Below are 16,797 nucleotides of genomic sequence, written 5' to 3' on the forward strand. Positions count from 1 at the left end.
GAACCTGTGCAATAGCCATGGATCTGTGAACCTCCCTTAATTCCTCTTTGGAATTCTTTATACCTTTAGCTTCTACAGTGTCCCAAGGCACTGAATTCCACAATTAAGTTATAAAACCCTCTTCATTTTTGGATTTAACTGTTGCCTGTAAACTTTCCTGAGTGCTCCCTGCTTGCTACTGTAAGACAAAGCATTGATTTGCTTCCAATGCTTCCTTCTTTTTCCCTCTAAGGGAAGTGTTAAAGAGCTGTCAAATTTTGGAACTAGATGACAAGATACATCCAGAAGGAGATAGAACTAGTGAACTTTTGCAATCCCTTGCTAAAGTCTAAATTAATTTCTCCCCAGGAGCACACGTTAATAGGCTCAGACAACTCCCAAGATATCCAGCTGTGTGGAATGGGAATTCTTCCTGAGCACTGCATCATAGACATCACCCCAGAAGGCCAGGTTATGTTAACTCCTCAAAAAAATACCAGGTAAAGTTAAAAAATACAGCTCCAGTTTTATAATAATTGTCATTTTATTTAGTATAATATGATTAGTGGTGCAAAAAGATGCTTGGAAAATAAGCTTTTCTATCTGTTCTGAAGCAAGAAAATTCTACTTCTTGTATCCTGATTTTACATTTTAATTGTCATCTGCCTCTCTCTCAGTTCTCAATTCATGTGCTTCATTCTAATGAGATTTCTCTCAGAGATGGTGTTTGTAGCCCGAGGTTTCAAAGAGGGGATGAGTAAATTTATGTGCTTTCAACAAGTAGATACTCCCTGATTTGCAGCTGCGGAGATGTAACTCTATCCAAGTTTGAATTAATTTTCTAGGAAATCTGTTGATATGCAAAGAGCTGCTGAAGCATTTGTTTCTTTATTTGATTAAGTAGCACTACTTGAGAAGCAGATGGTACATTCAAATTGATCACAAGATGACATGCAGTGTCAGCATCTCCAGTAATTTCTTGTTAACACACAAAATTCACCATTTTCACGTTTACCCTGAGCTGTAGCTGATCCTGCTTGGAGCAGATTGGAGTGGATGGCACCCTGAGATTCCCTTCAAATTTGAGTTATCCTACAATCCTATTTTCAAACTTAATCTGACTCTGAAATAAAAGTAGTTTCTGATTATTTTAATTAGTTTATTGTCTTTAAGCTATTTAAGTAGCAAAGGTGTCTAATGTCTTATTCAAAAATTTCTGCTTTATGTCTGTATTTCAAAGTAGTGTGAAAGTGTTTCTTTCTAGTGACATTTTTTTTTCAGGCCCTTCATTTTTAAGCTCTAAATTTACTACTCAGACACAGTGTCATAATATCTGTCTAAATATACTGAAATTCATAAGCTTAAGAGATCAAAACAAACCGAGTTTGAGGAGTGTATGAAACTGGGTAGATCAGTGAACTTTCTGGGGATATTTTGTCTGTTTGCAAGACATAAACCTGTTCTCCTACCCTTACTTGTTCCAGTAAAGAAAATAGTATAGGGAGGGGAAAAATTAAGCCTTATATAGATGCATTTGCTTTAGATTTTTTCCTTTTCACAGGACATTTGTAAATGGTTCTGCTGTCGTGTGTCCAATCCAGCTCCATCATGGAGACAGGATCCTGTGGGGAAACAACCACTTCTTCAGGTACAAAAGATGTCAAAGGAGTTGTATGTTTGCACCAACCCTCTGAAATACCTTAAAGATCAGTGGATTTAAATGATAACCTAAAACTTCGTTGTTTTTTTTTATGCTTGAAAGAAGAATCTGCATAAAAAGGAAGATATCAGTTCATTATTGCCTCTAAATTGTTTGGATGTGAAAAATTTCATGATGTATAATTGATAATATGAGATACTCTATTATTAATAGAGTACAGAATGGATTGGTTAGTTTACCTTCTACTCCCAAACTACACTCACTGGAGATCAACAAATTTTGAAAGGGAAGAATCTACTGATCTGGATTTCAGATCTGTGTTTCAGAGTTGAGCAATTAATGGTTCTTTAACAATTTCCCTCTTATTTAAAGGCTGAATTTGCCAAAGAAGAAAAAGAAGGCAGATCATGAGGATGAGGAGCGGGACAACTCCATGAAGTGCAGTAACAGTGTGGAGCAGCTGGATGTAGATGGAGACAATTCCAGTGAAGTGTCCAGTGAGATCAACTTCAGCTATGAATATGCCCAGATGGAAGTCACAATGAAGGCCCTGGGTAGTAATGGTAAGAAGCACCAGAAATTATTGGGAATATGAACAGAATATGAGGTTCCATCTTCAGGGACTCTCAACCACGAACGTTTCCCCTCATAACTTCCCCCTGGAGAATTTTCCTTGTGAATGACTCATCACAACCATCTTTGTACTTGAGGAGGAAAAATGGCCATGGCAGCCTGTTTGCTTTGGCAGTTCTTGTTGAGGGAAAAGCCAAAGCTGGAATACTGGTGGAGCTGCAGCCTCAAATCAAAGTGTTTTCTCTTTGTTGTTTATTTTTCTTGTGTTATGTCTCACTCAGGCATTAACTGCGGGGATTTCTGTCTCTGAAAGCATGTTCTTTAATTTTTGTGGTCTTATGTAGCTGTCTCAGAATGGGATTATTTTGGGAAACAGGAGGAAGGGTTTTTTTCAGCTTGGTCTGTCCCTTTTCTTAATTCTCTTAAATCATCTGTCCAGTGAGTTCTGTAGATGTTTGTTCTGCTCCACAGTTCAGCAGCATTTTTAAAATATTTTTTAAAATACATTTAAATATAAATAAAACACCTTTTATTATACTTTACATATTGAAGTTTAAATACATAAACATTAAATAAGTAAATAACAAAATGTATTTTATTACATTTTACGTATCAATATGTAAATCTATAAATGTATAGATATATAGAAGAAATATATAATCTATAAAGGCATAAAAATACAGATAAGAAATAGATAAAATATATAGTATATGTAGAATGTATGCTAATATATAAAATACATTTTATATATTAAATATATAACTATATGTAAAATACAAAAATATATAAGAAGCATATACTATATAAAAATATAAATATATAAGAAAATATAAGAAATAAAAATTTAATAGATAAGAAATATATATTATATAAAAATATATAATATATAAGCTGATATATAAAATAAATATATATTAATACTATATGAAAAATATATAAATATATGTAAGAAATATATAATATATAAAATATATGAATATATAAGAAATATATACTATATAAAATATATAAATATATAAGAAAAATATGATGAATAAATATTTAATCCATAAGAAATATGTTATATAAAATATATAATATAATATATGTTAATATATGAAATAAACATATATTAATACGATATGTAAAATATATAACTACATGTGAAATATATAAATATATATAAGAAACTGATAATGTATAAAATATAACATATATGACACATATAATATATAAAAATATATAATATATAAGAAATATATAATATATAGTAGGTGTAATATATTATATGTTAATGTATAAAATAAATACTATATATTAAATATATAACCATAAGTAAAACATATAAATGTTTTAAATATTTTAAGAGAAGTTGCAACAAAAATATAGTCCCTTTTTCTGTGATAACTGTGTTTCCATCACACATCACAAGGACGCTCCTTGACACGGATTTCACTTTATCTCCCACATCTGCTCAGATCCGATGCAGTCGATCCTGCAGAGCCTGGAGCAGCAGCACGAGGAGGAGAAGAGATCTGCCCTGGAGAGGCAGAGGCTGATGTACGAGCACGAGCTGGAGCAGCTCCGCAGGCGGCTGTCGCCGGAGAAGCAGCATTTCCGCAGCATGGACCGGTTCTCCTTCCACTCTCCCAGCGCCCAGCAGCGCCTGAGGCAGTGGGCCGAGGAGAGGTGGGTCAGGGCATCTCACCAGCAGCAGCATTCAGGCAAAGTTCTCCAGTGCTTCTGAATTTTGGAAGGTTTTAATTGTGTTGCAAAGCTCTGATGAGCTTCTGGCAGGACTCCTGGAGAGCTTGGGGAGGACATAGCCGAAAAATTAGTCTAAGAATTGTAGAATGATTGAATAGTTTGGGTTAGAGGGCGCCTTAAAGCTCATCTCATTCCAACACCCTGCCATGAGCAGAGACACCTTCCACTAGAGCAGCTCCAAGCCCCATCCAACACCTCCAGAATAATCAGATTTATAATGGTGGAAAAGCTGAGAAAGAATGAGTTCCTGCTTTGTTCTTAAGGATAAACTCTATCCTATTCAGCAAAGATGAGGTGATTGGAAGACATTTTGAGACTCCTGTATGAGTTTGTTCTGTGGATCATGATTCAGCTGCTGGAAGGTTGTTTTTCCTCTTGACTTGGATCTGACAGACCTGACAACCACAGGAGTGCAGAAAGAAAAGGGAGTAAGAGGATGATGCAAAGAATTTTAAACCAGAGCATTGCAAAAGCAATTTAATAACCACAGAGGGGTCACTGTCCTCTCTGCCTCCTCCTGAGGTTTTTTACTTCAGCCCCTCCATGATGTTCTCCAGTGTTGCTGTCAAAAAGAACAGCAGTGGGAGGAAGATGAAACTTAACCCTAAATCAATGAGTATGAAAAAGACATTGTCATGAGAAAATACAAATCTAATGTATGGGGCTAGAAAAGCAACTTTTGAAGTAGAAAATATTTGAGACAGTCTAGCAAGGTGTGTGGCTGGAATATTTTGTGGTTCCAGGTTCCTGTGCTGCACAGTTGACTCTCTCTCACACTTGCCAGGAAGCCCAGTGAGCAAGTGGGTCATGTTGTCTGAATAAACCTTTCTCTGTAAGATGGAACATCCACAGCTGTGGTGGGAAAGCTCTGGAATGAGCCACACAATAGCTGACTGTTCAGCAGATGCATGGAGAGGTCTCCAGAGCCAGCAGTATCCTAATTTTCATACTGCTAAATTCATAGTGATAACTTTTTTTTTTCCAGAAGAAATTTAATTTAATTCACCTGATTTTTGTGTTAAAAGTCATAGAATGGTTTGGGTGGGAAGGGACCTTAAAACTCATCTCATTCCAGCCCCCTGCCATGGGCAGGGACACCTTCCACTATCCCAGGTTGCTCCAAGCCCCATCCATCCTGGCCTTGGACACTTCCAGGGATGGGGCAGCCACAGCTTCTCTGAGCAACCTGTACCAGGGCCTCAGTGCCCTCACAGAGAAGGATTTCTTCCCATTATCCCATCTAACCCTGTCCTTTTCCAGTGGGAATCCATTCCCCCTTGTCCTGTCCCTCCATCCCTTATCCCAAGTCCCTCTCTGGCTCTTTTGAAGCCCCTTTAGGTGCTGGAAGGGGCTCTCAGGTCTCCCTGGAGCCTTCTCTTCTCCTGGTGGACACCCTCAGTTCTCCCAGCCTGTCTCCAGAGCAGAGAGTTCCCAGCCCTTGGAGCATCTCCATGGCCTCCTCTGGATTTGCTCCAGCAGCTCCATGTCCTTGTGATGTTGAGGGTCCCAGAGCTGGACACCAGGATGTTTTACAGGACAGTGTCAAATGCTTTGCACGAGTTCAGGTGGATGACATCAGTTACTCTTCTCTCATCCCTCACCTCCGTATTCCACTGTACAGTGCCACCAAATTTTTAAGGCATGATTTGCCCTTAGTGAAGCCACACTGGCTGTCACCAGTCACCTCCTTATCTTCCATGTGCCTTAGCACAGCTTCCAGGAGGATCTGCTCCATGATCTTGATGGCCATGGAGGTGGGACTGGCCAGGCTGCAGTTCTCTGGGTCTTCCTTATTTCTCTTTTTAAAATTGGGAATTGTGTTTCCGCTTTTCCAGTCAGTGGGAACGTCACCAGACTGCTACAGCTTCTCAAATATAATGGACGGTGTCTGAGCCACTAAATCCATCAGTTCCCTCAGGACCCACAGGTGGATTTCATCAGATCCCATGGATTTGTGCTCCTTTATGTTCCTTAGATGGTCTCAGACCTGATATTCTCCTGCAGTGGGTGGTTCATCATTCTCCCAATCCCTGCTTTCACCTTCTATAACTTGGATGGAACACTTGATGGTGAAGACCAAGGCAGAAAAGCTGTTGAGTACCTGAGCCTTCTCCATGTCCTGGGTAACCAGGTCTCCTGTTTCTTTCCAAGAGGGCCCACATTTTCCTCAGTCTTCCTCAACACGGGAGCTTTTCTTGTCCTTGACATCCTTGGCCAGGTTTAATTCTGTCAGGACTTCAGCTTTCCTAACCTGATTCCTGTCTGCTTGGACAGGTTCTCTATATTCCTCCCAGGCTACTTGTCCTTGCTTTCACCCTCTGTAGAATTGATTTTATGTTTCAGTTGGTCCAGAAGCTCCTTGTTCATTCCCACAGCCCTCCTGGCATTTTTGCCTGACTGCGTCTTCCTAGGGATTCGTCACTCCTGAGCTTGGAGGAGACAATCCTTGAATATCAACCAGCTTCCTTGGGCCCCCTTTCCCTCCAGGGCTTTATCCCATGTGACTCTACCAAGCAGATTCCTAAAGAGGACAAAGTTTTCTCTCCTAAAGCCCAGGGTCACGAGCTTGCTGTGTGCCCTCCCTGCTTCCCTGAGGATCTGGAACTCCCCTATTTCATGGTCACTGCAGCCCAGGCTGCCCTTGAGCTTCACATTCTCCACCAGCCTCTCCTTGCTGATGAGAACAAGGTCCAGCATGGCACTTCTCCTCCTTGGCTGCTCTGTCATTTGGAGAAAGAAGTTATCACCAAGACATTCCGGGAACTTCCTGGATTACTTATGTTCTGTTGTGTTTTCCCCCCACTGTAATGTCACCTGTCCCTTCCCTCCCTTTAATCCTAACCAATAAGCTCCCAGTTGGCCCCTCCTGCCTTTGTTTTGCACTGAGTTTCAGTACTTAAATATCATGATTTCTCCTGTCTCCCCCTCCCACTCCCCTTCTTTCAGAGAAGAAATGTTGACCCACAGCCTGAGGAAGCTGCGAGAGCAGATTGTTAAAGCCAATTTGTATGTGAGAGAAGCCAATTTTATAGGAGAGGAGCTGGACAAGAGGACAGAGTACAAAGTGACCCTCCAGATCCCAGCTTCAAGCCTTAATGCCAACAGTAAGGTAAGGTCACCCTGATGGGATTACATTGTTGTTTCAGTAAATTTACCTCTCAGTGTTCATATTCCTTTTATTTTGAATTTAATGGTCAAGATATTTTGCCAGTCACGTGCATTAAATATGGCTCTGTTAGACCATGCTACATCCTTATCTTATTTTATACCATGAAAATCCTAGAATGTGCCATAAATGATACATGTTTTGGTGCAAGACCTTTCCACTGGTGTTGAAGTTCACACTTGCTTCTGTTGCAGAGTGACAAAATCTGTGCAGGTTGGGTACCATCTATTTCAAGTATTTACCATCATTTGCATCATCCCAGTGAGCTGTGAAAATGCTGCCACCCCCATTGTGGAGGGAGCACCTGGAGCAGAGAGGATTTGGATTATTTGTTCTCAGGCATCTTAGAAATTTTGGAAGGAGGGAGCTGAACCCAGACTTCCCTGTCTCAGGCTGGCTACCTAAGCTGGTGTTATTTCTGTCCTTCAAGTTAATATTTGGGTGATACTCGGGCCACTGTTAGTACAGTACGTGGATTTTATTCCAGGTTTATAATTTTTATCAGTTGTTTTAGAAGTTTTTCTCACAGTCCTCTGGAGAAGACACATCCAGAAACAGGATGATGAAGGGGGTTAAGTGTCTGCACTAATTGAAAGTTGCAGGCAGTAGTAACTTTAACTGGAACTCCAGGCCTGCTGTAACTTGAGGATATTTGTGAAATGCTTAAATGTTCCCATTTCTAACACTTATGCAAGGTGAAAATCCAGGGAAACTAGTGCCTGTAGCTGTGATTAGATTCCCAGTTAAACTGAACACAAATACACTGTGACAGCTGAACTCAGAGTCTGTCACGCTTGGATTTGGTTGCTCAAGCCAGAACAAAAAAAGAACAGACTTTTCCCAAAGATATTCTCAACTTTGTGTTAGTTTTAAACTATTTTTTCCTTGTTGTGACACAAATGCCTCACTGATATCTCTTTAATTGCTTCCCAGAGAGGTGCAATTCTCAGCGAACCTGCTATCCAGGTGAGAAGGAAGGGGAAAGGCAAACAGATTTGGTCACTGGAGAAGCTGGAGAATCGATTGGTGGATATGAGGGATCTTTACCAGGAGTGGAAAGACTGTGAGGAAGACAACCCAGTAAGTAGAAATTACTCCAGTCATTGTTCTGATGGAATTACATCCTGTTAAATTTTCAAGAGGGGGGTTGGGTGGAGGTGAGGAGTGAATATGGAAAGAGCTAAGTTTTCCTGAGGTTTTACTTTTCCTAATACAGAGGGGATCTTCAGCATTTCATTAACACTTATCTTGTCACTTTGATGCCTGTTTGCATGCATAGTTTGGTGACAGAACAAATCATATAATAAGAAGCAGTAAGTAATACAACAGCAGTTAATGTTCAGGAATCTGACAAAGTTAAGGAGAACTTGCTGAGGATGGGCCTTATCCAAAGTAAAAGGACCTAATCCAAAGTCAAATTCTTTTCCATTCTTCCTGTGACCTAATCTGTCCTCTTGCTTGAGTCCCTTTTTCTTTCACTTTCCACTTAGGAAAGTGTTTCATGAGAAGTTTGATTTCCTTGCATTGTTGTGAACTTGCTTGCAGGTGATGAGATCTTACTTCAGGAGAGCTGACCCGTTCTACGACGAGCAGGAAAACCACAGCCTTATTGGAGTAGCCAATGTTTTCCTTGAGTGCCTGTTCTATGATGTGAAGCTACAATATGCAGTTCCAATCATCAATCAGAAGGGAGAGGTTTGTCATTCTCCTATAATCTATCATTACTCAACTGTTTAATTACAGCCTGTGGATCTTATTACCAGTATATGGTAGATACTTTCCAGTTTCGTGTGCACAAGCTCTTTGCTAACAATGTGGAATTATGCAAGTCCCATAATACCTGACTGTTGCTCTGAATCCCAGCACAGTGATTGTGAAAGGAGAAGGCTTTGTGAACATCTTTTTGAGTGAAATAGCCCAAAATAAATAGTAGAACAAGTATGAGCTATAGCTCCACTGGTTTCACTGACTGGCATCAAGAGTAAGTTTTTAAATATATACTGTGAGAACAACTTCAGAGGCAGCAGAGCATCCCAGGCAACATCCTCTGTGCTGTACCTCATGTGTGCACTTTGCAGACTCTCTAGAGACTGGTTTGAAGGTGAGATTGTTCCCAAAGTCACTCCAGTTGCTGATTTCTTTATGGTTTTTACAACAGAGGCTCTTTGATTCTTGCTCCAAAGCAAGTTCTTCGTGTGGTGCAACAAATGCCGAGAACAGGAGCAATAAAAAAAGGATAAAATATTGGCTGCTTACAGGCTAGAAACAGCAGCAGTTGTAGAAGGGGATGAACTTGTCACTGTTTTCTGGCACACAAGTAATTTTTACTCCTCTCTTACCAGGTGTCAGGTCGTCTCCACGTTGAAGTTGTTCGAGTGAGTGGAGAGATCGACGACAGGCTGGTGGGAGGTGAGGACAGTCCTGACTGTTCCAGTGAAAACGATGTTCAGGAGAGAAAACTTGTCTGCAGGGTGAGTTTCCAGGAGTATCCCAACCTCTGAGCAACCTTCTCTCTTTCCATCCCAAGTCTTAAAGAACTTCTTGGCTTCTGGCTCTTGGATGTCTCTTTGTAACCTCGTTTTGTTTCTGGAGAGGCTGAAATAATGCAAGATAATTAGGTAGGTTTTGGTCCTTTCATTAACTGTGTTTAAATGCCAAAGTCTCACCCCAGGAAGTTTATTGCTCTCTTGGAAGCCTTGGAAGATCTGTGTGTTAGGATTAGTGCCATAATAGTTAATTGAAAAGGAGTCACAGAATGTAATAAACTCCCATCATTTTGTGAATCATTCTCTCTCAATATTTCTTTCTCTATATATTAAATATTCTGTGAAATATATGTAGTGTGTTTATTACTGTTAATAATAAAAAGAAAATTAGTAGGAAGTATTTACTAGCAGTTCTGTTCTGTAGTAAAACACAAGGTAGACCAAGCTACAGGTAAAAAAAAGCAAAAGGCCAAAAGAATTAGAGGGAGTGACCCCCAACCTTGCTGACTTCTGGACAATATGAACAGTTTGGGAGAAATTGTACCTTTTTTCCCATTTGTTTATCCTGTCCTTACAAGCAAGATGGGACATTGTGGCAGGAAACATTCCCCTGAGGATCCTGAGTGCTGCCTTACTGTTGAAGTCTAACTAATTTGATCTTAATTTGACAAATGGAGAATAGAGGCTTATTAAATACATGGTTAATTTGATGGCTTTGTTTAGATCAGAATGAGTATTCAAAACCTTTTGTTTCTATTTGGCTTTGATTTTGAAAAAGAGGGGACAGGCTACTTTTGCATTGTTGGGGTTGGTTTTGTGTTGTTTCCTGCATCACAGAATAAGGACAAGCAGTATTTTATAACAAGGATTTTTGGAGAATAGAGGAGCCAATTGTGGTGGAAGTATGAGATTTTTAATGTATTCCTCTTCTATTACAATGTTTTTGGTGTATATTTCACCATTAAAAACTAACAAAATGTTTTGGTGTGTTGGTAAAATTCATCCCCTTGGTTTCTACTCCCAAGAAATATGAATGAATGTCTGGTGACATCTAGTGACAGTGTTCAACTGCTGCACTCAAATATTGTCTCCAACGAGTTTCAATGAAGAAATTCTATTTTCTAAAATCTTCTGCCTTGCTGCTTTTATTTTTTTGTTATCCTTTGCAGTGGAACAGACTAACATTGTTCTGCCAGGAGATATTTTTCATTCCGTGCCTAATGAATAAATGCTTTTCCCGTGTTTCTCATCTCTTTTCTAGATTAAAATACTTCAAGCTACAGGTTTGCCACAGCACCTCTCCAACTTTGTGTTCTGCAAATACACATTCTGGGATCAACTGGAGCCTGTCAGTGTTGCACCTGAGGTGGATCCTTCCCAATCTTCCATCAGCAAGGAGCCACGGTGCATGGTGGTCTTTGATCACTGCAATGTAATTAAATTTTCTGTTTTATTAATGAAATTCTAAGGCAGGCAAAGCAGTTTTATGCTTCTGTAACAGTTTTAGTTGCCTCTTTGCTCACATTGTAATATTTCAAGAGGTTGGTACCTTACTAATACCATTTTTAATAAGGACTTAAACATCTTCAGAGTCCATTTAAGTTTGATTCTTCTACACTGTTCACCTGTACAAAACTCAGAGGTGAAGTGAATTAATAAAGGAAAACATCTGTTCAACAGAGAGACTTAGGTTAAAGCTTACCCACAGTAAAAATTCAGTGTGATTGAAGGAGATATTCATGTGAGTCCATTTGATGTCTGTAGCTGAGCTGATCACTCTACACTGATGTAATGAGGAGAAATGTCCCAGTCCTGGGACATGAACCCTGTTATCCTGATGTAGATGTTGAAGTTGGATTGTTAGAACAGACTATTTCTTCCCATTGCCTTTGGAGCAGCTGAGTGGAGGCGTCTTTAACAGAGACATCTAAAGTCAAGTTGGATGAAACCCAGCCAAATCACCTCAGTTCTCATCATGTTCTATCATTCCTCATTACACTGAGCAATTTATTCCACTTATCATTCATGAAATAGGTATAACACCTTCTGATGAGTTTTGATTTTCAGATTCTGAACATTAGAACGTATGATTTCGTTATTTTTGAACCATTGGATCAAGGCTTGGAAAAGCCTATGGTCATTTTTCAGCTCTTTATAGTCTTTAATCTTTAGAAAATCACGTACCTTTGCTTTGCCTCCTGATTTTACAAACCGAGGTGGCAGCTCTTCCTTTCCTCTGAATTGTGTCTTGGGGACCAAGGTGACTTTGTTAAATGCTTATATTAAAGTCAAGGCAGTAAATCTCACAGCCTTAAGTCGTATAGTCACAATCATCAACCCCATTTGTCCCTCACAGGAAGTTTCTGTCAATATTTCTGAAGACTTCATGGAACACCTCTATGATGGTGCTTTGGCCATCGAGGTTTATGGGCACAAGCAGAGTGGTGACCGCAAAAATCCAGCCCTGTGGGATTTGGGAATAATTCAGGCCAAAACACGCAGCCTTCGTGACAGGTAAATATGGAAAATGGATCCTTGGGTTGGAACTGTGGAAAAATCACTGTCTGAGGTGCCCAGTTTTGAAACAGGTTTGGGGGAAGTAATCAAATGTTGAGCTGAAGACCACTGGGAATCCGTTAATTCTTGGCCGTGAAATGCCATCCCTGTAATGCTTCCTTTGGAATAGTTGTATTGCTTATTATCTCAATTGAAATAAATACACAAACAATATGGTAATTCAGCCTGAAAGAGGGAATTGCTTGTTTGCTGGCAGCCATTTGTTGTCCCAAAAATAAACTTATAGTAGCATTTTCTTAAAAGTGAGTTGTTTTACCTCTCCGATTAGAAGGCAGCTCAGCATCTTAATTTATTGGCAGTTATTTCTCTTTTTACTTCCAGCTTGTGTTGAGCATGTTGAGTATTAAGCTGTATATGGGGGAGTTTAAAAGAAAAGTCAGGAATATATGGCAAAGAAAAGATGGGAAAACATGCCATAAAATAGTGAGTTATGTTTGGCAGCTGAGCAATGAGTACCTCTGTCCTTTCAAATTTTGAAGTTCTACAGAAGTGGCCGTTTCTTCTTTAAGCTCTTGGAAGAACTGGAGAGAAGGCAGTGATATGATGAAGTTCAGGAAAGTGCTCTGAATCTTGAAAGCTTGTGAGACAATGTCATATTTCATTCTGCTGTCTTCTGTGTAAATCTGATTGCCCTGACAACACTGGGCTCCTGTGGCTGGAGTTGAGGCCAGAGCTTAAATGTGGGATTGGGGTTTGTGTTGGAATCAAGAAAAGGCTTAATTCTGATGTTTGACTAAAATATCTATCAGTAAAATTTATGAGTAATCCTACATATAAATGGTGCATCTATTGCAGTGGTCCTTTGCTGCTTCAATCTGCAGCCTGAGCTAATTAATGCTTTGGGGTTTTTCTTCCTTTTTAATTTGGGGAAAGAGAACCCAAAAGAAACACTATTTTTGACGTGTTCTGCAGGTGGAGTGAAGTGACCCGCAAAGTAGAACTGTGGGTTCAAATTCTGGAGCTGAATGAGAATGGGGAGTATTGCCCAGTGGAGGTGACTCCTGCCAAGGATGTCAGCACAGGAGGCATCTTCCAGCTCAGGCAGGTAAGGTGGCACGGGCAGGATTTCAGCTGTGGGAAAAGCACAGAAAAAGCAAAGAAACTTTTTATTTTGCGTGGTGAAAGAGGTCATGTCCAAGCTCAGGTACAAAATATGAGATTGTGTAAAACACATATGAGGTGCAAGAAAGTGGAGTCCCTCTGCCAGTGTGAAAAATTCTGCTGTAAAGGTGATCAAAGGCTTCCCTGGAATCTTTTTGCCCTGTTCTGTGATAGCACCTGGTAGAAAGGACACCAATCTCCACTGAACTTAATTATTTTTTAAAGAGGTCCAGAGTTCCCCTTTATTTGATCCTTCCAGCCAAGCACTCCTTTGTTCTTTGAGTTCTACATGCATTAAATTGTTAATGCTTAACTGAATAGTTGACATTTTTAAATGATAAGCCATTACCCAGAGAACACAGGGAATTAGTAAAAGTTAGATACAGGCTGCACCTCTGACCTTGCCAACTCCTCAGATTTTTATTTTCTTTTTTGTTATTATTATTTCTTTTTTTTTCTTTATGGTTTTACTGCAGAGCAGTTGCTTTGCTGCACTGATAGCATCAGTGGGTCAGAATTTTCAGTCAGGGAGACCAGAGTCAGGAAAAGTTCACTGAAATTCCAGTAGCTCACCAAATTATTTACACTCCTCTTTTGTAGTTGGGGAAGAGATCCTATTTTCCACCTTCAGAAGTATTAAAAATAAATTCCTTTAAGTGTGTGTTTGAAAACCCTTCAGAAAAGTAAACTGGGGAGTTCAGCTGAATGCTGAACTATTGCTTTTTTGTCTGTGAATACATAAATCCTGTAAACATAAATCCTTGCAACAGAAGGGGGATCTCTTGAACACTGGGTCATTGGGATTCCCAAACTCACCACTTTGTTCTTCCCAAAATAAAAATATAATGTTGCTTACCAGTGGCTGCCAGTAGAGGTCTCTCTGGAATTAACCTTTCAGCACTTTATAAGGCTTTTTTCCCAAGCATTTCAAATTGTTCTTCTGGGCAGGGACAATCTCGACGGATTCAGGTCGAAGTGAGATCTGTGCAGGAATCTGGGACCTTGCCACTGATGGAGGAATCCATATTGTCTGTTGGCATTGGCTGTGTTCAAATAAAACATGTCAAGTCACAAAATTATCAGGTAAGAGTGAATATTCCGTGTCAGTTCTGGCTATTTCTGAGACATGTAAAGCCATAAACTGATGTTCTGTTTGCTGCAGTCAAGTTGAAGTCAACTCCATATGTTTCAAGTTTTGGGTTGGTTTGGGGGAATATTTTTTGAACCTACTTGAATGTATAAATCAAGGTCAAGATGAATTATCAGAACTGCTTTGATGGTGGGTTTAGAGATTATTCAGGGCAGTTTAAACCTCTGTCCTTCAGAAAGTGTTATGGAATATCTTCCTCTTAGTCAAAAATCATTTTCCCTGGCAAAAAGAATATTTTTAAGACCACCTTCTGTATCTTTTCTGGTTTGGGCTGGATTTTTTTCCCTATCCTTAAACGCCACAGCCTTAACACACCACTCAAAGAAGAAAAGGAAATGCCAGTGTTCCTAAAATTCATTAGGAGTTTGTCCTGTAGTTTTTACTTAAAGTATTAGACATGGCAGCAATTTTAAGTAAGTATTCAAATTAAAATAAACCAGTTGAACATATATTCAAATAGTGTCCAGTTACAAATGTTAGAATTACATGAGCCAGTTGTCGCCCACAGTATCTGTTGGCCAGTTGTTTGACAACCTCACACACAACTACACCTCATGTTAAACAGCAAATATATGGATCTCTTTTTAGGGATTGTCCTCTTGCAGTGCTCCCATCGGTTTTTTTGGTGCAGTTTGATTTTTTTCCCCAACAAATAAATTAAAATTCCATCACTTTTCAGAGGTAACAAGCCAGAATCTGGTGCAACAGAACGAGCAAGTCTTTGGGCTTGTTTGATTAACAGCCCTGCTTGAGACAAGGCCAACTAAATGTCAAGTAGTTTATGGAAAACCAGATGTCCCAAAATTGTTACACTTTTGACAGAGTATGATTCAATCTATGTCTGCTCCCCTTTTTTTTGCTGAATTATTATGGCTTTTCCTTTCAGATTGCTACTTGGGGTTTTTTGTCGTCTCTTAACCTGAGTGTTCCCCTCCCCTTATGTGTCAGGGTGCAAAAAGGGGAATTTTTTCCTACTTTTGCAGAAATCTCCCTTTCCAGCAGCATCCTGGGCAAATTTTTGCTGTTGTTCCCCATTATTCTTCTCCTAGTGACTCCACTTGCAGCCTTTGCATCACAGCAGTCCCTCATACCCACATTTCCTTCCTATAAAGTAAGGAAACTCCTGAATGGAGCATGTTTCCCTCCTGAGACAGAATGATTGATTCTTCCAAATTTTCCTTGAAAGCTCTCACAGACCCACAATGTACAAGGGCCCCTTTTAGCCTGGTTTGTAAGGACAGGTCCCAGGTGAGCATCCCCTCTGCCTCACCCTGTGAATTCCTGATCCATTGACCAGTTTCAATCTTATCCCACAGAGCTGCCAATCCCCAAAATAGTACATTCTTTCAAAAAGAAAGACTTAAACTCCACTTGAGAGAGAGAGAGAGACCAGTGAGTTGTGCCTGACACTGATAACCCCCATGGGAAAGGGCTACTGAAAACCAAGTTTCATTAGCCCTGCTGCTCACAATGGCCTTCAGACCTGAGCACCTGGATTTTTAGTCCCCTTATTAGCATTTCTCTTATCTCAAGTAAATCAGTATCTATGGAATGTGAAAGATTTTCTAAAGACCTTGAACTAAGGAAATGCCTCTTCTATATGGCTTTTTAATTTTAGCTTAGCGAAGTTTTTGCTTTCATTATTAAGATACAAAAGGAGACTCCAGGGGCTCGTTATTACTTAAATAGATAAGTGATAACTCCATGAGGATTGGAGCCCTCATTCCTTTTCCATTCACTGTGAGGAGGGGCAGTTGTGCTCAGTGCAAGTGGCTCTGCTTGTGGTGAAGGTCGAGGATTAAAGGTGGTGTCTGGCATCAGAAAATAAGGGAAATAAAATGTTGAAGGTCTACATTGTGACTCCTGCTGTGGCTGTCATCCCAATTCCCTGATAATTCACAAAGATGTTTGCAGTTCTTCTTTAAATGCTGCATCAAACTTGCCTCAAATCCTTGGTGCACACCTTGAACCCTGGGGGCAGTTTTGGGCCCCTCAGACAAGAGAGACATGGAGGGGCTGGAGTGTGTCCAGGGAAGGGAACGGAGCTGGGGAAGGGGCTGGAGCAGCAGGAGCAGCTGAGGGAGCTGGGGGGGCTCAGCCTGGAGAAAAGGAGGCTCAGGGGGGACCTTTTCCCTCTCCACAATTCCCTGACAGGAGGGGAGAGCCGGGGGTGGGTCAGGCTCTGCTCCCAGGGAACAAGAGACAGGACAAGGGGAAGCAGCTTCAAGCTGTGCCAGGGGAGATTCAGGTTGGATATTGGGAACAATTCCTTCATGGAAAGGGTTATCCAGCCCTGGCACAGCTGCCCAGGGCCTTGTTGGAGTCCCCATCCCTGGAAATGTTCAAAAAGTTGCAACTG

At 40.3% G+C, this 16,797-nt stretch overlaps 1 protein-coding gene across 2 annotated transcripts in view; it reads left to right on the forward strand.

Annotated features, from left to right (window-relative positions):
• KIF13B (kinesin family member 13B) overlaps positions 1-16,797 on the forward strand; it is a 128,600-nt gene that overhangs the window by 72,360 nt on the left and 39,443 nt on the right. For both annotated transcript variants that reach the window (XM_051811961.1, XM_051811969.1), the window contains exons 14-25: positions 349-479; positions 1,541-1,627; positions 2,012-2,202; positions 3,670-3,880; positions 6,905-7,067; positions 8,058-8,204; positions 8,670-8,819; positions 9,467-9,595; positions 10,872-11,042; positions 11,967-12,124; positions 13,100-13,232; positions 14,237-14,371. In XM_051811961.1, the coding sequence (XP_051667921.1) occupies positions 349-479; positions 1,541-1,627; positions 2,012-2,202; positions 3,670-3,880; positions 6,905-7,067; positions 8,058-8,204; positions 8,670-8,819; positions 9,467-9,595; positions 10,872-11,042; positions 11,967-12,124; positions 13,100-13,232; positions 14,237-14,371 (1,806 nt within the window). The remainder of the gene's footprint in view (positions 1-348; positions 480-1,540; positions 1,628-2,011; positions 2,203-3,669; positions 3,881-6,904; positions 7,068-8,057; positions 8,205-8,669; positions 8,820-9,466; positions 9,596-10,871; positions 11,043-11,966; positions 12,125-13,099; positions 13,233-14,236; positions 14,372-16,797) is intronic.

Source organism: Manacus candei, unplaced genomic scaffold (assembly GCF_025592945.1).
Source record: "Manacus candei isolate 608988 ecotype Guabito, Panama unplaced genomic scaffold, ASM2559294v1 h1tg000007l, whole genome shotgun sequence".
In the NCBI taxonomy this organism is placed as follows: domain Eukaryota; kingdom Metazoa; phylum Chordata; class Aves; order Passeriformes; family Pipridae; genus Manacus; species Manacus candei.